Source organism: Labeo rohita, chromosome 18 (genome assembly GCF_022985175.1).
Source record: "Labeo rohita strain BAU-BD-2019 chromosome 18, IGBB_LRoh.1.0, whole genome shotgun sequence".
In the NCBI taxonomy this organism is placed as follows: Eukaryota; Metazoa; Chordata; class Actinopteri; order Cypriniformes; family Cyprinidae; genus Labeo; species Labeo rohita.
Genome location: NC_066886.1, coordinates 11728642 through 11751158, shown reverse-complemented (window position 1 = coordinate 11751158; position 22517 = coordinate 11728642). Strand labels below are relative to the sequence as shown.

General features: G+C 36.6%; 1 protein-coding gene across 1 annotated transcript; it reads right to left on the bottom strand.

The window, feature by feature from the left end:
- Positions 1–7590: 7590 nt before the first annotated feature.
- n4bp1 (nedd4 binding protein 1) lies at positions 7591–21756 on the bottom strand. The gene is made up of 7 exons (XM_051135390.1): positions 21227–21756; positions 17721–19255; positions 11029–11159; positions 10847–10943; positions 9618–9725; positions 9160–9261; positions 7591–9025 (listed from the first exon to the last, which is right to left on the bottom strand). Exons 1-7 carry the CDS (start codon positions 21533–21535, stop codon positions 8719–8721), a joined length of 2589 nt encoding a protein of 862 aa, XP_050991347.1. The 5' UTR covers positions 21536–21756; the 3' UTR covers positions 7591–8718.
- Between the last annotated feature and the right edge of the window lie 761 nt (positions 21757–22517).

The following is a 22517-nucleotide window of genomic DNA, read 5'->3' as shown; positions in this document are numbered from 1 at the left end:
GTGGACGCGCTTCAGCCACGTGAACGCGAGAAAGCGCACAACGTTGGGTCAACAACAGAGTAGTGATGAGAATACCGTCTCGTTTCACGAATCGGTTCTTTTGAACAGTTCACCCCAAAGAGCCGGTTCAAAAAACTGTTTTATCGCTTTTTTAAGCAACACGTGGTGCCTGACATCCCACATGCAGTGTACAATGCTCGAATAAAACCGGCTTTTTATTACGTTTTTAGATTTTATTAATATGTGGTTGTTCTGTTGTTGAGAGGTTCTGCTAATAAAGATAACGTCATATAATTTGCATTTAACGGGGTCCTATTATGCTTTTTCACTTTGTGAATTGTAGTCAGTGTGTGGTGTGTATGTTTGGGCATTAAAAAGATCTGCAAAGTTACAAATCTCAAAGTCTACTCCAAAGGGAGATATTTTGTTTTTAAAAAATCCCTTTCCAAGAACTACAACGAACGGCCTTTGGACTAACATCCGGGGCTGGTGCCAAAACAACAAATTAGACAAATTAGTGGGTGAACCTGGATCCTTCTAGGTAGGTCCGAGGGCATGGTCCCCCGGGAGAAAATTTTATATATATTTTAAAAGTAAAGTCATTAATCTGGTGCACTTTAAGAGTTCAAAAATAAGAGCTCCAAGTTAACCCATGATCACTGTGCAAACTGAACGAAGAAAAAAGGTTGATGACCTGAATCACCCATCTTCTGATACTCTGAAAACATCGGACCATGAACTGATCGTGTGAGCGAAGTCATATTGTGGATTCGATTTTAGTCAATTTGACAGATACTTTGCCAAAGCAGTGGCACAAAACAGCGTTGTTACAAAAATAGTAAATAGTAAAAGTATTATAACAAAATTATAAAGTATTATAACAAAATTATAACTTATTAATTATAACAAAAATACATTACACAAATACAATAATAAATTTGAAAATGTATTTACAACTGTAACAAATATATATCTGCATGCAAAAAAGGGCCCCATTTTATTTTTTCCAAATTAAGTTTTTTTCTGTTTGAATTTTTCTGGACTCCCTTTAAATGGTTAACTTTATTTTTATTAATTAATTTTAAAAAAAGCATGTGCAAATAATTAAAACAATGAAACGTATACGATTTAACGTCAATTTATAAAAAGTTATGTTTAGGGCCTTTTGAAATGTTTTATTTTTTCTCACCTTATGTTTTATTGTTACCAAATTTGTTTTAGCATGTCTATTTATTTGAATGCATAAAACAACTTTTATTTATTTCTACAATAGCCTTATGAGATTCTGTGCTGTGTATTTACATTTTTCTGGTTATGCACTATTCATTCATAAAGAGACACACAGAACATGCAGGATTGAAATTTAAAAGATATTTTGTGGCAGAATATTTACAGATACTAGTCCGTATCGCAATTTGATTTAAGTGTAATGACTGGCTTTTGATTAATTCATTCAAACTTTGACAAATTCCATGAATACCTCAGAAATCCCTGGTGAAAAATACAGCATATGTTGGTAGGTATGTTTTGATGCTGGGATGCTGGTTAGGTATGTTTTGATGCTGGTTTAAGCTGGTCCTTAGCTGGTTTATGCTGGTCAAGGACCAGCTTAAACCAGCATCAAAACATACCTAACCAGCATCCCAGCATCAAAACATACCTACCAACATATGCTGTATTAACATATTTGCTGCTTTGGCAAGGGGCATGGCAGTACTGAAACACCATCTAAGCTGTTCGCCAATCACAACACTATGGCAAGTTAACCAATCACAACACATTTAGTTTTTCAGAAGGCGGGCCTTCATCAAACCCGGAACTAATCGAGCCATTTGTGCCAGACTGCGGAGAAAGGTATTGTAATAATGTAAATTATGTGAAAAACAATGCGTTTTTCGAACCACCAAGCATGAGAGCATGTACACCCCTAAAACAAAATCAAGACTTTGTAAAAGAGCATAATAGGACCCCTTTAAATTACATCATGCTAAATTTCAATATTTTATTTTATTTCAATTATATTTCATTTTTCTGGTCAAAAGTTTTGATACAATACCATTTATTAAAAAGCCAGACTCATACATTTTTCAAAGATCATGTAGTTTTAAAAAACTCACAACATTAAAAACTATTTTTTATTGTTTTGTTTACCAAATTCCTATCAGTTCTGTAAAAAAAAAGATCCTATTCAAAGAGGACATCAACAAAATACTTCACTTGAGAAGTCTTTGTGCATAAAGGTAACAATAAGACCACCTGAGCACTTGTGTAATAAAGGCGTGTCCATGATATAAATAGTCCGTGACATGATGTAATTAAACAAATAGTTCCTTTTGCCTTGTTAGTCTATTTTTTTTACTGTCTGTCTACTTAAATGTTTTTAAATTATTTATTGATGGAGGACTCCTGAGAGTTCCCTGTCTAGAATTAACAGAGATACCTTTACCTGTCACTGAGTACTACTGCTAGGTGTCCTATTGTATTACTGGTGACCACTGTAAAGTCTTCTACGTGTCAGAACGGAGTGGTTTAGTGCAATTATATCAAAGTCAATCCCAACGCCGGTGCTGTTTGTTTTATGAGTCGTGGAAAAATTTGCACACCTTCTATACACACTGTACAGTGAATAAATAATGATACAGTGAAGCAAATTTCTTTACTACAACACAGGAACATAGTGGTGTAATTATTTATATATTGGGAAAATTCAGCTAAATTATTACAGTATATCTTCAGTTTTTTTTTTTTACATTTTCATGTTCACGTGATATTTCAAAAATGATGGTACATTACCATTCAATGGTGCGTGCAGTTTTTTCCATATTTGCTGTCCATAGTTACAGATGGTAGGAAAACAACACAAATTATTCATACCTCTGTCAGACTTTAGCAGTCATCAGTAATAGACAACCACTGTATTTACCTACATTGTGTAAAACAGGTGTGGAAAGTAGGTGAGTGTATAATATGCTGATCATATCATGGCGATGGAAAAGAAAATGCATGTCTGTCGATAGAACCGAAACGTACTACTAATACAAAAGTCCCATCACTGTCTATGACTGCAGACTAGACACGCCTCTGGAACTGTGTCAGTAAAGATGAAGCATTGCCTAGCCACACCTGTAGTTGTATATTAATAATGACTAATTATGAGTCATTTGTTAGAGATACATGACAGGCATATTTCAACAGGCTTAGATTAGTGCAATCAAAATAACTGACTGTGAAATGGCACAGTAGTACTCTTACTATAAATTAGCCCTGCGCTCTTTTAAGCTACTGAAATTGCCAACTCAGCCCTTGAGAGGAAATGACATCATTGTTTACAGCTCTGCAGCAGATGGAGGAATGGGAGTGGCCCCTCCTTTAGCCACGGGAGCAACCAGTGTGCCACACTGATGATTCAAAACAGTATTTAGTCACAGTCTATTTTTCTCTCTCCCAGTGTGTTAAAACCCCAGAGTACTCTTGCTCTCACTACATTACTGTTTGAAACTGCCTTGTCAGCAAACTTCTTCACATTATATAAAACTCATTGCATTTACTTGTGTGTGACATAATGTAGTAAGTGGATTTACTCTACAACAGGGGGCTTCGAACTTTCTAGACTCTCAAATATGATAATAACATAGCAAGGGACCACATTCCTAAAATATGAAGGCATCTATTTTTATGCATATAGGCCATTTACACTGACCATTTAAAAATGAGAAAAATGTACTTGTATTAAGTTTACATTGTATATCTATAACTGTATTTTTTTTTCAAGTGTATTATCAGACTTTTTTTTGTGCAAAGCATAATAAAACAGACTTCACAACAAGAAACAATAAATAAAACACCACCCATTCCCCCACTGTATTTTAACAGTATATATTAGTGCTGTCAAATTGATTAATTGTGATTAATCGCATCCAAAATAAAGTTTGTGTTTACACTATATGTGTATATATATATACAAGAAATTTATGTATATACATATATTTATATATGACATAAATACAAATATTTTACATATATTCCTTTAATATACACATGTATGTGTATACACAGTACACACAAATATATTATGAAAACAGAATTTTTTATTTTGAATGCGAATAATAGCAATTAATCGATTTGACAGCACTAGTATATATATAATTATAATAACTAATATGAATATTATTAAAGGACTATTCAATTATATTTTTATGGAAATGTACAAACATACAAAACAAGACGAGAAATAGGGATATTAGGAAATAGGATATTAAACTGTATTTGAACAGTATATATTAGTGCTGTCAAGTCGATTAATCACGATTAATCGGATCCAAAATAAAAGTTTGTGTTTGCATAACTTATGTGTGTACTGTGTATATTTATATGTATATATAAATACACACACACATACATGTATTTAAGAAATATGTTCATGTATATACATATTCATATTTATGTGATTTATATTATACAGACATATAAATATATATTACATATGTTTCATAATATATACATGTATGTGTGTGTATTTCTATATACATATGAATATAAACAGTACACACATATATTATGTCATCACAAACTTTTCTATCGGATACGGTTAATCGATTTGACAGCACTAGTACATATAGAATTATAATAAATAATATCAATATTATTTAAGGACTATTCAGTTATATTTTATGGAAATGTACAAAAGTATACAAAACAAAACAAGGAATTCAAAGGAAATGGGATATTAAACTGTATTTTAACAGTATTGCTGTCAAATTGATTAATTGTGACGAAACACATCCAAAATAAAAGTTTGTTTACATAATATATTTGTGTGTACTGTGCAATATAAACACACACACACGTACATGTATACATTTAAGAAATATGTATATGCATATGTATATACATATTCATATATATATATATATATATATATTTCCTAAATGTTAACTTCTTTTATTATTATTTAAAAAAATATTATTGCTTACATTTTATATACTATTATTTTTCTTAATTAAAACATAATGTTTCATCTTTTGAAAAAAAAGAAAAAAAAAAGAAAAACATTCTAGACGATGCAGATGTTGAGACAATTTGGCAACTATTGAGTCAAAAAAAAGTAATAAAGTATGTACAGCCAACTAAAGATAAAACTGGCCTTTGCGCTCAGGCAACATTTGATCTCGCAGTTTCTATTTGTAAATTCTGGATACAGTCCATAACCACAAACTATCTAGACTATGATGTTTTCCTCTGGAACTAATATTACCCACATTCTCTAAGTCGCTTCAGCCTCTCTGCTAATGATAATCTGTGCTAACAATGCCTCTATTCAATGAAGTCTATCAGAACCAAATGTTTCCGTGCATACTTGTGCGACTTATGAATGACTTGCTGATCTCTTCTGATCTTCTGTTCAGTCAATCTTGCTTCTTTTATGTGCAATAAAGATCCTTATGTTGGCATGTTTACGGTTGAAGATTAAAGGCTGTATGGCTTCCTCACTGATAATCCCAGCAGATATTAGTGCTCCCATCGTTGCTAGTTGAGCTTAAACCAGTGGGTACAGGACAGTGGGGGAGGGCTGGTAGGGATTACTTTGACAAGTTATGTAAGCATACCGTCCAACTAAAAGGGAAAGAGAAAGTAGGAGATGGAGATTAAAGGAGATGGTGGAAATTTCAGTAGGTTTAGGGTAGCAGTTGGGGAGGAGAAACTCTGTGTTCCTGAAAATGCTGAGCTTTTCTGGAATGTTGATGGTATTTGAACCACCCGCCCATGACCGAACAAAGAAAGTTTTTTCTCGCTGTGTCCGACAGAAAAAGGGACAGAGTGGGAACAGATGGGAAACAGAACTGTTTAGGTCTGGGAAGTGCTGTCAAGGCTTCCCCAATCGAGCCCCTATTTTCTTCAAAACACTTTTTCGATCATGACTAAACAGTGGCTAATGGTTTGTATGCTTCAAGCTGATTACAAACACATGCTGAAACAAAATAGAAACAGATAAAAAGAGACCAAATGAACAAAGGGAACATATTAAACGTTTAAAAACTCACTATTCTTAAACAGTGAGAGCTCACGTCATATGCGTAATGTCTTAAACATTCCCAATTATGCTTTCACAAATGTCAAGACGTTTTTCCCAAACAGTGTAACAGCATCTATTGACCAGTCAAATTCCGCTAAAGGCATGCAGGATTTGCATAATGGGGTAGGTTTTAGTTTGCTCATTTTACGCAACTTTAGAGAACCTGAGACATGTGAGGTCACAAAGGAAGGACAGGGACACCCCTACTGTAACGCTGCCAGAAACTAGTTTCCTAAGCCTCTTTACTGTCATTCGTATGTTCTGAAAGACATCCATACTTCAAATGGGGTAAAAAAAAAAAAAAAGAAACTGTTTGGAATATATTCAAAGTTGTTGGTTCAAAGACTATATATACTTGATATTATGCATGCAGAGGCAAAAAAAGAAAAAAAAAATCGAAAGCGTAACGTCATTACTCTTATATCTACTATCCACATACATGCGTAGAAAACACTATTAGTGCATTTGTATGAGCTCACTTTTTAAGAAACTGCGATGTCGCCCCCTACTGTTGCACTTGTCAACGTTTCTAAGTAGCTTTATACAAAGTGTATGCTTCAGTGGTACAATCAAGAAGAAATGTGTTATTGGATAGAGGTGAGTGTCAAAGTAATGTCCATTTGGCAAAAGCTAAAAGATACAGCTAGTTAGTAAAAAAAAACAAAAAAAAAAAATTAAAAAAAATAAATATATATATATATATATATATATATATAAATAACATTATTATTATATCACTATTTAAAATGTAATTGAGTGCATTTTTTCAGGATTCTTTAATGAATAGAAAGATCCAAAGATCCACATTTATCCACATCATACACTGTACCATTCAAAAGCTTGGACTCAGTATTATTCAGTACAATTTCAGATAAATGCTGTTCTTCTTAACCTTCTATTCATTAAAGAAACTTGAAAAAATTCTACTCATTATTTTATTATGTTTTCAACATAATATATGTTTACGCAGCAAAGAGTATTAGAATGATTTTTTGAAGGATCATGTGACGAAAGTAATGATGCTGACAATTTAGCTTTGAAATCACAGGAATAAATTACATTTTAAAATATATTCAAATAGAAAGCAGTCATTTTAAATAGTAAAAAATATTTCAAAATTTTACTGTCTTTGCTGTACTTCAGATCAAATAAATGCAGACTTAATGGGCAGAAGGGACTTCTTTAAAAACATTAAAAATATTACGGTTCAAAAACTTTTGGCTGGTAGTGTACTTCAAAAAGGAAACAAATTAGCATACTTTTGCTTCTAAAGTAAATGTATCTTCATTTAGGGATGTCTGTACTAGAAAACCAAACGAAAACACAGAGGCAGATACTTACTTTTAGCAATGTCTGCAACATGCCATGACTTTATTAATTTCAGACTTGCTACTCTCATGTTTTTTGAAAAGGCTATTAAGGCCCTTTTTATGGCCTGAAAAACCCATTCATGCTAGTTTTGTTTGATATATGTCAAAATGAGACCACAAAACAAGTACAAACCACAGAAGTCCTGATAAACACATAATTGGCCTTTATTAACACTGCCTTCCAGAAAAAGCAAAAGGTTTTCAGCAGCCATACTGTGAGATACCCACAGTGCCTGCCGAGTCTGTGACGCTTCCGTGGGTTCAACGCCTATGCATTTTCATTCCCAAAATTGAATACCAATTCACAAAGTCCAACGCTACACATATTTCAGAGACAGGGAAATGTTGATGCAGTAACAATAACAGTGAAAATTCACTTTAGTGGTAATAAGATGCTCGAACAGAAGACATCATGTTTTACAACTGTGCATTGCGTGTCATTCATGCCCTCAGTCTTACATTACATGATGAGGTTGGTAATCCCACAGCGCCCTCTGATGGTTGTAACTGGGACAAAGGTTTACATCAGTGACAGCTCTGGTTTCCTGTTTGCTATTAAAAGACGGTGACTTGCACAACAGGGCAGAGGAAGGGACGTGCCGGGTCACTGAGTAATCTGGAAACTTTTCTAACCATTTAAGCGTTTTACACAGTCTCTCGGGTGATGCAGGGGGTCTCCAGGGATTCCTAGAAACAGCAAACCAGCTTGTCACCATCACCAAAGTTAACGGGAACTAAAATTAGTGAACAGGAAATGACCAATTTTATCCTTGCAAGCAGATGACAGGGCACTTCAGTAGGGCACTTTGAGTGACTGGAACTAGTACTCGTTTGGCTCAATAATGTCAATATTTACAAAAACAGAAATAAAGCACAATCATATCAAAAACTGCAAATCAAAATTGTCCTTCAGCAGTAATTAAAGCAAAGCCAGTTCAAAACAACTGTGGAGCTGGAACACCTTTTAGAATAAAGATTTCTGAATGGATAACTTACAGGAAAGGAAGAATATTCTTCACAGATATTTACATAAAATATATGCCATCTGGACTGTACATTCTCGTATATTTAAAGCGCTTAAACAATTTATAACTTAGGTGTTTGTGCTTGCAGTCGATCGGAGGGCCCCGGATATCTAAATTAGTTGGCGGAACAAATAAATGCTTGAAAAAAAAGCTCGTAGCAGCGCTTTTCCATCACGGTATTATTTAATAATAAAAAAAGCCCTATGACCTCCATGCGCAAGAGTGAAAACATTTTGTGTGTAAAAGTGCATCAGCCCAGCAAAAGGCCTGATAGAGCATTCAGGTCCCTCATATATGGGTTGTCGCTGAGGATACGGTCAATGCGCTGCTTTTGGTCAGGAAAGATGTCGTACAGCTTCCTCTTGAGCTCTGTGGTTTCTAAGGGCGACCGCTGTGGAGGTGGAGAAGGGGACGGTCGGGGAAGGTGCCAGTCTGGAGGTCCGGAGTGTGGCCAGTGCGAAGGGGAAGGGGGATGTGCTGTGGACTGCGTTGCCGAGGCGTATACTGACGGGGTTGCCCGAAGGTCTATCCTCGGTGTGGCCATTAGGGGACTACCTCTGTGAAAGGACAGAAAACTTATAAGGGGACAGCAAATGCTTTCTTCTGCTTAAAGACTAGGAATGTGTGATAACCACTGCTGGGTATTATTTTAAGTCAACAATGCTGCAACGATGTTTGTTTTGGAACTCACCGACGGTCTTTAAATAGAAACTCGTCTAGGTGAGGTCCATTCTTTCCAAGTGGGTCATCTGGGATCATAAAGTGATCTTCTACAAAGGTGAACTGTAAGAGTCTAAAAAAACCATACAATGAGCTCAAACATTAACTGAGCACACAAAACACATCCATGTTCAGTAATGTTCAAATCTGGTGTCAGTAAGATTTTGTTGTTTTTAAAAGAAGTCTCTTATGCTCCCAAGGCTGCATTTGCTTGATCAAAAAAACACAGTAAAAACATCAAAATTGTGAATTGAATTTTTTTTTTCAATTCAAAAAATTAAATGTCTTCACTGTCAGTTTAGATCAGTTTTATATGTCGCTGCTAAATAAAAGTATTTGTTTCTTTCTAACTGACTCCAAACTTTGAATTGGTAGTGAAAAAGCATTGATGGTCTTCTGGACATCGTGCTGTAAAGGTGTTCTTCTTACCTCTCCTGAATAATCCTTCTCCATGCTTCTGACTGGTTCACAAAGTCCCTCAGATTGTCATTGGTGACTATAACTCCACCTGTCTTCTCAGCCAGATGAAGTAGGAACCTGTGAAAAAGCTCATATTTAGAGAAAACCAAGGGCGTGTATAAAACTATGGGCAGATTTCATCCTCACTTGCTCCTGAAATAACCATAAATTATATCTACATATAATTTAAGTACTCATATCGGCATCCAGATAAGAATATAGATGACACACACTGTAAATACACTACCAGTCAAAAGTTTTTGAACAGTAAGATTTATGTTTTTCAAAGAAGTCACTTCTGCTCACCAAGCCTGCAATTATTTGATCCAAAGCACAGCAAAAACTTTTTTTTAAAATTATTTAAAATAATTAATTTCTTTTTGAATATATTTTAAAATGCAATTTATTCCTGTGATTTCAAAGCTGGATTTTTAGCATCATTACCCCAACATCATAAATGTCCTTATCATCACTTTTGATCAATTTAAAGCATCCTTGCTAAATAAAAGTACTAATTTCTATAATTTCTCCAAGCTTTTGAATGGTATAGTCTATAATGTTACAAAAGCTTCAAATCAAAGAATCCTGAAAAAATGTACTCAACTGTTTTAAATACTGATAATAATAATAAAAAAATTTCTTGAACAGCAAATCAGCATATTAGAATGATTTCTAAAGGATCATGTGACACTGAAGACTGGAGTAATGATGCTGAAAATGTAGCTTTGATCACAAGAATAAATTACATTTTAAAATATATTCAAATAGCAAGCAGTTATTTTAAATAGTAAAATTTACAATATTACTGCTTTTGCTGTATTTTGGATCAAAGAAATGCAGGCTTGGTGAGCAGAAGAGACTTCTTTAAAAAACATAAAAAAACCTTACTGTTCAAAGTAAGTGGTAGTGTATATGTTTGTAAATATCTGATACAAGAGACAATACACAGTATGAGTATTTTTACATCAATTTTATTTTTGTAAACTCTATATACGCACTTTTCAACATCTCTATTTTTGTGCACCTTTTATACACTCCAAGTGTGTACTTTCTAAATTTGTGTGATTTCCAGAAACATACTGAAAATTAATATGCAAATGAATCTAAGCCACAACCTAAATACTATTTTGTCTGGTAATGTGTTGAGGAACAGACAGAAAAAAAATTCTATATGACTTTTTAGCAGCTGGATCTCGTACCTGTCATCATGGGAGGAAATTCTCTGTCCACATACTTCTCTAGACGGGGTGAAAGAAAGGAGTCGCAGGTTTTCCAGCTGGGTCAGAAAGTGTTGTTCTGTAACAATATATCGATATATTACATTTTGGACTCGAAACCAAATATTGCAGGTCTAATGACAGAAGGAAAAGTGAGTTCCTACCAGTGATGTTGGGGTCTTTTTTCTGTCTCCACTGAGGAACAAAGACAGTGATTTCTCTGTGCCCTCTGCGCCAGAAGGCCTCCACAGCGATGGCGATTCCACGACAAGAAAAGATTCGATGGAGTCCATGTCTAGTGAGAGCAAACAGGGAGGTCAAAGGTTATAACCAGTTTTGAATACTCATACAATTTTAGCAGTATGTAGACATACATGCACTGAATGAACATGTTCTGTGTACATGGAAGATTTAGAGGACCTACTGGTTTTGTCAAAATGAGTGGGATACTGTAGCCCACCATGCAAAACAATGTTTCCACTTGCCCTTTCACTTATGGACTTGTTTTTTTAATCTCATGCTAGACAGAACTGGAATAAAAACTCTACATCACTAAGATAATGCCAGTTTCTAAAATTAAACACACAATGTAATGAGGTCATCTGAAAACTGCTGTTTTGTAAACATTTATTATTGGATTCTGTATGCAGTAAAAGGTATAAGAGGTGTAATACATTCACATTTAAACATGCTAAATTGAACTAACCAAAGACAAAAGTTCCCTCCTGAATATCAATTTGCTTGATCAGGAAATAGCTCTGCATTCAATTTCACAATGCATCTACCACAGATAGAGAGATAAGTGCACATGTAAATGCATTTGAGAACAGCGGTAGATGTTTTACTTCCTTTTAAGTCGCCAATTCTCGATTAAACACAACTGACGCAAAAGGGTGCAAAAATAGACGCACATCTTCATCCATTCAGAACGCTCAGACAAAATGACACACGCATACAGATGTGCAGCCGTCTACACACCCCGCCGGTCCACACAGAGACACACAAACTGAACCACAGAGGGGTCACGGGGAAGTTCCCACTGCGAGAGAAAGTTATTTTAAACAGGAAGTGTTACTAAATCAACGACTGCTGACGTAAAGAGTCAGATAACTTTCCCAGTCTGGAAATGTAAATTGCCAAATATGCAAAAAAACCTTTCATTTCTCCCTTGTATTTCTGACAAAAAACACCAAATAAAAAACCCATGTGGTTCACCTCTAACTCATCCATATGAAGATATTATCCAGTGACTGTAGACTCTGACCTGATTATTTTGCACTGATGGGACAGGTATGAAACTTCAAGAATTGACATGTAAGGGTAGTCCTTTGTCCGAAATGACTCTTGACTGGGTCAGTACAGACCGACCATGTGACTACAGTGGGCACAATCGTTATGTAATAACGATGTAAATGCTCAAAAAAACATTTGTCCTATTGTCAGAACTAGGGCTGTCAAATTTTTAATTTCAACTCAGAATACACAACTTGCAAAATAAAGTCTCCTGTCGGGAAATTGGGAGTAAACATGACGTTACTGTATTCTAGACTAAATGTGAACATGCATTAATTCATCTCACTCACAAAAAACAGATTCAGTATTTCTCAAAATGAATAAAAACAGTGAAATTCAAACTCAGAAAATGACTCAACCCTGCAATAATGAAATACGTTAAATAAAACAAATATCCTTTATGTATTAATCCCATTTTATTAACAAATGTTTTTGCTGCTGACCTTCGATGATGCAATTCAATACTAATGCACACTAATTGCAATACTAATAAGCAAAAATTACTTTAGATAAACTAACATTTGTGCTTCATTTTTTTTTTTTTATAGCTGAAGAGTGATCTCCTGCATAAATGTACTTTTCTTTCAGCCTGAGGTGAATTAATTTCACTTTTGGTGTAAAAGGCCTTTTTACATTACAATTGTTTTATATTAAAAACAAAGAAGCAAGCTCTGCTCAGATTTAAAAAGTAACGCAAAAGTAACGCAACACATTACTTTCCATAAAAAGTAACTAAGTAGTGTAATTAGTTACTTTCTCAGGGGAGTAACGCAAAATTGCAATGAATTACTTTTGTAAAGTAACTTTCCCCAACACTGGCTGTGATCTACTTAAGCCTCAAAGGCATCAGGGCTAAAATAAAGAGAACAAAGACATCACGTCTTTAGGAAGTTTTATTCGTTTACAGGCATCTTTCCCATTTTTTTCTCCTCTTCTTATCACTAGGAAAACAGTGAAGACTTACATCACTTCTCTTGTTGCCTTTCGACTAAAAATTACAATCAAAAGCCGCACAATGTGGCATCACATCAGTATTTTATTTTCCGAGTTATGTTGCGGTAAAAATAGCAATAGGTAGAACCAGTAGCAACTGAGTGCAACCACTTCATATCACCAAACTAATGGCGCTAGGGATCCTCATTTTAACCGGTTAACCGTTAACCGACTGATTAATACTCATTTAAACTCATTTAAATCAGTTAAACATATGCTAGGCTATTTTAGTTCCCCTCACTCCACAAAAAATCCTTGCAATTTAAAACTATTCAGAAAAAAACAAGAAAGACAAACATAAGAAGCTAGGCTATATAAACGACAAGCCAAAACAAATTAATTTAGGCTAAAGCGAAACTGAAACTAACGTTGGGTCTCTCATATGACACAAATCCAAATGTTTCCATATTCGAGATCTGAATGCCAAAATATTATTTATTATGTAAACCTGGTTTTGTAGTTCACTCGCATTCCAATATCCACATTAAACAAATTGTTTGGCATATTGCGGCAGTACATTGATAACGATAAGAAATGTGATTCATCCATATGTTTGGCTGATGGTATTTTATTATGATAATGTAAAGGCTGCATTGTCAAGTTAGCAGTGCTTAACTGTCGGTGAGTGTGCTGTTCCGTGGAAAACGACTCCTAGTTATACAGATAATCGAAACTGTAAACGGTTTGCTTTTATTTGTGTACATTCACAATAAAAATCTTTGTGCTTTTGTAAAATAAAGAAAAACAGGATGCCGCTTTCAGCCGTCTTCCTTTCGCGCAACACAAGAATGAAACCAAAACTCTGCATACTAGCTACTCACTGCATAGTATTGCAAAATATTTATCGTATAGGCCCATTCATTCATTATATATACAGCCTAGCTTTATGTGTTTCTCCGTTTGCAGAAGCGCTGCACGTGCGTAATGTGCATCTCCATTTAAAAAAGGGAAGGTACCATTTGCTTGAATTGTAGATGGATGTGAAGAACATTTCCTTCCGAAACAATCATACAACCTGAGAAAATGTGAAATGAGAAATGAAACTGTAACAAAATCCTGGATATGTGCCAGGCCAAAGCAACATCATTACAGCAGGATCAGGTACTACACTATACGTTGCACCAGTTTCAGTCCATGACCTTTGACCTCTCCTTCACAGTGACTTTCATCTTCAACTGCAAGATACTGAGATCTTTCCTCTTTGCTGCAGCATTGGTTTTTGGTAACTGCATATTTGAGCTGCTATGGCAACAAGATTTCACCTGAGGATATCTCAAATATAACGCAAGCATACAAATCAGCCATAAGAAACCCTGTGCGAGCTGTTGCTTTCAAGACTGGCTAAACGTGATAGAATGACTCTTCAATGCTCTGCATGGATAATATGGTATAATTAGCTGAGGTATGAGCATTCTGCAGCAATCCATAACTTTCTAAATGATTGTTTTCTAGAGTAGCTAAAGACACCTTCGCATTCCACATTGGCCTTTTGTTTCATGTTATTATTTGAGTGGGAACATATCTTCAAAACTGTCAAGAATACACTGTGTTTCACATCTTTCTAGTATATGCCCACGTAATTTGTTGAGGTAAAGGTCTTACGGTATAAAAAAATCCCACCTGACACCTTATCCCACGTTTTACCTTTCTATCCTGAGGCTTTACTAGTAGGGTCTAAAAAGGGTTTCTTCTCTTCACCCCAACGTAACACCTCAGTTTCCATTCCAGTACTTCTAAGAAGTGAAGTCACCTCCAGTAAGCCACTTAAAGGGCAAAATAGGGGCCTGACAAGGGGAGAGACCCACAGAGAGGTTGCCTTTTTACGTGGGAGGGAGAGAGGAAAGGGGGTGTGAGTGAGAAAGACAGATACTGCTATGCAGAAAGGAAAAAGGGGGTTGCACCTGGTTTTAGGTTTTCAAACACAAACACTTACATACTAGAGCTCATAAACACACACAGAGCTTACTGGAAGTGACTTGCTTTAACCTTTGAGGGCACTTACACACTCGACAACACCGAACATTTTCGCACACCCTCTAACTGTCTCCAAAAAAAGCATCAATCACACCTGTCCTTCACAATGGTTTCATAATATAAGCATCACTGAAACGCTGAACTCAAAATAATGAATGCATCATTTAAAGTTTAGGTCATTTACTCATCATCATGACTTTTCATTGAGTTTCAAAATGTTCATTTTCAAACAATGACAAGGATCTGTCAAGCCCCTTCAAGTCTTCAAGCTATGAGCTATAAGACTGTGTGAGGAACGGGACGAAATTTCAGTCTGTTCTTCACACCACAATTTTGTGCTTTCAAACGACTTTCAATAGTCTACATTTACGGTGCTTTCTGGTAATTTTGGGAGTTTTATAGTAACTTGTGCTATCAACCAACTTCTAAAACTTTTTCGATGGCTGGAATCTAGAATACTGGGTGGCTGATGACTATTATAATATCATTATGTATACATATAGTGAAATTGAGTAATAGGGTAACTTGTAATCTGTAACCTATTAGGCCTACATTTCTATTAACCTTCCCATCACTGGTTGTACTCTAAAGAAAGGAACTATCCACTGAAAAAAAAAAAAACAATCCTCAAAGCTGCCATTACAATTTGGAAATGACAAAGTAGGGAGATTTTTGTAGACTTGCTTTGCTAGCTAATGTCAAATATATAAAATCACCAAAAATAATGAAGAATAATGAACTAAATGGTTGAGGATCACTGCTACTTTCAGCAACAGCCTTCAAGTTGTTCTGCACACAGCAAACTAAAATATTAAACATCTGGCTGGAATCGTAGTCTAAAGCTAAAAAAAAAAAAAAAAAGTCTGTGCAAGTTTTTGAACAGTTACAAGTTTTTTAAAGTGGTCTCTTCTGCTCATCAAGCCTGCATTTGTTTGATCCAAAGTTACAGCAAAAATGGTAAAATTCTGAAACATTTTTACTATTTAAAACAACTATTTTCTATTTTAATATATTTTCAAATGTCATTTATTCCTGTGATTTCAAAGCTGAATTTTTAGCATCATCGCTCCAGTCACAAATCATTCTAATATTCTGATTTGCTGTATAAAAAACATTTAGCATCATTATGTTGAAAACAGCTGAGTAGAATTTTTTTTCAGGTTTCTTTGATGAAAAAAGCTCAGAAGCATTTATCTGAAATACAAATCTTTTGTAACATTATAAATGTCTTTAACACTACTTTTGACCAATTAAAAGCTTCTTTGCTAAATAGAAGTATTAATTTCTATTAGTTCTTTTCCAAAAAAAAAAAATATATACTACTGACTCCAAAATTTTGAATGGTATAGGTGTATAATGTTACAAAAGCATTTATTTCAAATAAATGCTGACAAATTTTTAGCTTTGATCACATGAATAAATTATATTTCAAAATAATCAAATAGAAAGCAGTTATTTTAAATAGTAAAAATATTTCACAATATTACTGCTTAGCTGTATTTTGTCTCAATAATAATAATAATAATAATAATAATAATAATAATAATAATTCCTTACATTTATATTGCACTTTTCTGGGCCCTTGTCTGGCTCTTCTGACGTATGCCATTAGTGCTAGAAGGTTTAGGTGTATAATGTTACAAAAGTGCTGTATTTCAAATAAATGCTGACAAATTTTTAGCTTTGATCACAGGAATAAATTATATTTCAAAATAAGCAAATAGAAAGCAGTTATTTTAAATAGTAAAAATATTTCACAATATTACTGCTTTGCTGTATTTTGTCTCAATAATAATACTAATACTAATACTAATAATAATAATAATAATAATAGTAATTCCTTACATTTATATAGCACTTTTCTGGGCCCTCAAAGCACTTTACACAGAAGGGGGAATCTCCTCAACCACCACCAGTGCGCAGCATCCACCTGGATGATGTGACGGCAGCCATATTGTGCCAGAACGCCCACCACACACCAGCTTATTGGTGGAGAGGAGACAGAGTGATGAAGCCAATCAGAATCAGAATATGAGGATGATTAGGAGGCCATGATGTTCAGAGGCCAATGGGCAAATTTGGCCAGGATGCCGGGGTTACACCCCTACTCTTTTCAAGGGACATCCTGGATTTTTAAAGACCACAGAGAGTCAGAGAGTTTTAACGTCTCATCCGAATGACGCTTCTCTTTTGACAGTATAGTGTCCCCGTCACTACACTGGGGCATTAGGGTCCACACAGACCACAGGGTGAGCACCCCCTGCTGGCCTCACTAAATCCTCTGGTCTCCCATACAGGTACTGACCAAGCTCAACCCTGCTTAGCTTCAATAGGCAACCAGTCTTGGGCTGCAGGGTGATATGGCTGCTGACTTGCAGCCTTGGTGAGCAGAAGAGACTTCTTATTAACATTTAAAATTTTACTGTTTAAAAATTTCTGATTGCAAATTGGAACCAAAATCTGGGCAAAAGACTTGCAGTGTATTCCAGCTTAAAACGCACACCAAATTTACTGTTACTGTTATTCCTTCACGTTCACATTAAAGGAGGAGAACGGTCACTGCCTCGCAAAATGACAAAATCTAATGGAGACTTACGCCATTGCCACATTGCTCCCATCGATGATGATGTGTCGCAGATCAGTGCAGCCCGGTTCATTTTGTAGGACTAGTCGGTAGGGGGTTCTCAGGGACTGCTGGAAACGAGACATGCCAGTGAGGGGTGCAGGTTTAGAAGTGCTATGTGCCTCAGAACGAGGTAAAGGCGCCCGTCCAGGGAGCGTCTGGTAAGAACATCCTGGTCGTGTGTCGGTGCTCCGGAGGGGAGGGCCTTGAGAGGAGCTGCGGAGATTCGTCACACTCTCCATCCTCACTGGAACCATTGTTTGAGAGCTACCACGGGGCAAGTAATCAAACCGGGGCTCTGATTTCAAATCAAGTGTAGCCATTCTGGGCTTCCTCTCTGTTTCTGGGAAGTCGTTATCATCATCGTCAATGATGATCACTTCACACACGTCATTCTGCGCACCATTGTTTCTTTTAAGTGTGGTAGAAACCAGTGGCACGCTGCTTGTCTGGCTCTTCTGACCTATGCCGTTAGTGCTAGGAGGTCTAATGTTTTCTTTGCACTTGATTTCTGCGAGCGCTCGCATCTGCGCACGTTCTTTGTCTTTGAGCCTGATGCAGGTAGATGTGGACGAGGCGTTTGCGCAGGGGGACGGATCAGGTGTCCGAGAAGTGCGCTGTGTTCCTTGGCTCTTCTGAGTCTCTTCCACAATTCGTTCCAGAAGTAAAAACGTGTCCTCTGTCTGCCCCGTCTCACGCACCACCCGCTCCACCACCTCCTGTTGGTAGCCCATAGTTCGGAAGAAGTTTACAAGACAGCGCAAGTTAGTCTCTGGACTCACCGCCTCACTTTCATTCGTCGATTCACTAGCTGCTAGCATCCCTTTTGAAGACGTAACTGTCCAAGTTTGACTTGGCTCTCGCTCTCGCTCTCGTTGTCGCTCTTCTAACTGCTCTTCTTCTCTCCTTTCCAATGAGTATTGTCTCTTAGTGTCCCTCTGCTCGCTTTCAGAGGACCGCCGCTTGTTGCAAGGACGACCATTTAGACCAGGCATAACATCAGGAGTGGTCGCAGGACTTGCGGTTTTATCCTCAAAAGTGGCGTCAAGAATACGGTTGGAGAGGTCTGTTACGGGTGTGCTAGTTTGGGAGCGGTCCTGCTCAAGGTCTATGATAGCTATAGGCTGTGTAGGGCTTTGGGCCAAGCCCAAAAGTTCCTCTTTGAGGGCACTAGGCAGCAAAAGCAGCTCCATGGCATATTTATCAGCCCGGTCTTCTACAAAAGTCTTAAAAGTGCGCTTAACTATAGGCTCTCTGTCAGCCGGCAAGCTTCGCTTCTCTTGAAAGAGGGCGACAAACTGTTGAATGCGACTTTGAGCCATGACGACAGCCTCCACGCTCCCGCTCAACCTTAGACGGCCCGGCTCCAAAACTTGCACCTCTGCACTTGTGTCTCTAAGCAGCCGGTCTAAAAAGAGTCCACGAGCACCGGCAAAAATGCAATGCATGTCCACAGGGTACCATTCTTCCTTCTGAAGCTCTGGGTCACATAGGCCTTTCACATACTCCTGCAAAACAAACACAGCAGGACTTGATTGCAACACATACATTGCGAAATATAGAAAACTTCACTTTTACAAGGAGCAGGGAAACATGACAACACAAGCACACTACTCTAGAATGATTATTCCCAGAAGAAAACAAGTCAAACTGGTTTCATTATTTTAAACTAGCATGTACATATGATTTGCCTTGAGGGACCAAATGACCAAGAGCTACATCATCTTTCTAGGGAGATTCCACATGCTCATTATCATATCAACGAAAGTATGAATAAATACCTAAGCATGCAAGTAGGACACTATGCTTTTTTTTTTTTTTTTTTTTTTTTTTTTTTAAATCAGAATAACCTTATTTCCAAAAATCGTGGAGCCCTAAAAGTGCTGTATTTTAAAACACACTTATCTGGATAAAACAATGGAGATAGGGTTTCTTTAACTTAAAAGACATGATATGGATATGATTACGTGGCTTTGAGTGGGTGTGTGCGCCTGTACAAGCAAATAGCTACTAGTTCGAAAGAAACAACAACACAGGAACCCCTTGGGGTGGACCATTCTGCCACATCTTTGCTGAACTTTTTATTTCTTTGATCTGAGCGAGCAAGTTACGGTAAAAGAAATACTCATATACAGTACCAGTAATGACACCAAGTTAAAAGTCACTACTCCGAGTAGTAACTAAAACCGAAAGTGAAATACACTGGGGGCCTCCCGTCTTGTCCTGACTAAGCAAACAGATCTCCGTCAAAGACTCATGAGAAAATTCATGACATAGTTTGGATAAAAAGCAGATACCGGCTCATATCTGTTATTTTATTTTAAACGGGAAGAGATATTCAAAAGTCAGTAAGATGTGGAGACAACAGCTTCTTGCCTGTCCATGTGATTTCACAAAAAATCCCTGACGCTTCAGTTTTGTGGTTATAATGTTTATACCTGTGAAAAAGTATTAGAAATATTCAAAATGTTTCGATAAAGGGGAAGTGCACATGGTGGCGAAACACATCCACTGAGTGGTTTCCGTTTCATGGTTTAACAATAAGGATATTCCAGGTTTACTGGCATTGATGGCTTTAATTTCCTTATTAGATCTAACTAGAATTGCAAACAATGGCATGTCAGAACTAGGCGATGACGCCACATGTGTTCAGTAAAAAAACCACGTCTTTTGTTGCCGTCTTGGTAATTTATTTTTTCGACACCTTGTTAACGGGAAACATCTGTGTGAAAATGTCCAGTCTCTGTAAATGTGTGATAGCTTACTAATGTGTTTCTGTCAGCTGAGACTTTAGGAAATGCACCGAAACACAATCGTTCACACTGGCAATAATGGATCGATGTGGTTTGGCAACAGTTATTCCCAAATGACATCATAAAGCAAAATTGTGATGGGTTATTCAGCACAGCTGGGATTTGGCCAGTGTGATTCACAGGTATGAATCACAGCCATGCTACATAATGAATGTGAGTGTGATTTTACTTTTCAACACGAGTTCATTAGGAAATAATTAAGTAATCAATTAATTTAAGTTTCAAACAAAAAAGGACAAATTGTACCGTTTATCTTCTTGGCTCAAAGTTCCAGTTCCAAAAGCATATGATCAAGAAATGTAAAGACTAAATGCTGGTCTGGATCAGCATATGTGAGTGCCGCAGAGTGACAGTTTCAAAGCGCTCTGTAATCATTGGCTGTCCACCACTTGCAAGACAAACTTGACCCAAGCAAATAAATAAAACACAAAAAAGATTGATCAAATAATTTTTGTGAGGACACAAACGGCCTTTGTTTAAATGTCAAATAAAGACAAACATGTGGCTGTCAGTTCACTCTGACATCAGCTTCCACCAGCTATTACGTTGCAACTTAAGTTGCGTTAAGTTCATCTATTTCTCCTCTGTCAGTACAAACAAAACAAACAAAAAAACAAGCAACAACATTGTTTAAGACGAACATCTTCACAATTTACTTCCATTTACCTTTGCTTTCGACACATCCTCCTTTTTTCCCTTCAGCTGGAGCCAGATCTGCCTGGAAGCCTTACTTCCGTGGGCTCCAGTGTGATCCAAGAGCCCAATAATCGTAAATGTCACTTGGAAAACCTGTTCGACCTTCGGTTTGCTGCATCTCAGCTCTGTCTGCTTGTCCTCGTGTACCGTAAACTCGTCTACGGTGGGGGGCTCGGACAGCGTTCTGCTGGCGGTCGGGGACTGCCTGCCTCCCGGCGGCTCCGTGCAGGTTACCTCGGTGATTCGCTTCATCCCGAGGAGGGGCCGCGTTGTTGACATTTTATTTTTAGCTATCTCAATCTATGTAGATCGCGGCGACTTCACTTTCAGAAACACCCCTTGTAAAATGAATCGTTTACCCCCTTCATGTTCGCTTCCCACCCTCTGACTCTTGACGTTAGTCAACAGCGAGTATCTGTGTTTTGACGTTACTCTCGGTTAGCCTGCTAGCCTACATCTCAAGCCGTCGCACCCGGAAAACCCCGCGCACGTCATCAGCAGACGACGACGTTTGTTGGGATGTCATCGCTATGATCACAGATAAGAGTCTGTTGCATGGGGCAACCAGTGTTTACGCCAAAATACCATACTAAAATTTAAATATCTGAAATTATTCTGGTTAGCATCATCATCAGGTGCTGCAAAGAAACTGTGAAATGTAATAATTCAGATTTACACACTACCGGCCAGTCGTTTGGAATAATTAAGCTTTTTTTCTTTTTTTAAAATGTTTTTTTTTGAACAACTGTCTTATATGCTCATAAAGTCTTTATTTGTTTTATTAAATACGGTAAATATTATAAAATAGCATTATACATTATATATATATTCTTGTAATAGCAAAGCTACATTTTCAATAACAGACTAAACAGAAAGTTTGTTGAGTAAAATTAAATAAAAAATGAATTAGAATGAAGGAATAAATGTCACTGAAACTAATAAACATTTTAGTCAAAATGTGGCGTATATATATATATATATATAATTTAACTTGAGTGCCTTATGGTGGCGTAAGTTAAAGTGCTGGCCCACTTTTACCCATAGTTGCCATTTTGGAAAAAAATAGCTAACTTACTAGTTGAGCCTAATATTTACATAAATGATTTGCATTTTTTTTATGTTACTAAATCACCTATATGCATCATAAAATATTTTTAGACCTGGATAAACTTGCTTTGATGTAACAGCCATTATATCTTTTATTTTAAAATTTTACTTTGAAAAGCCAGTAACAGGTTTTAAAGTAAAAGGGTGCCTTCCA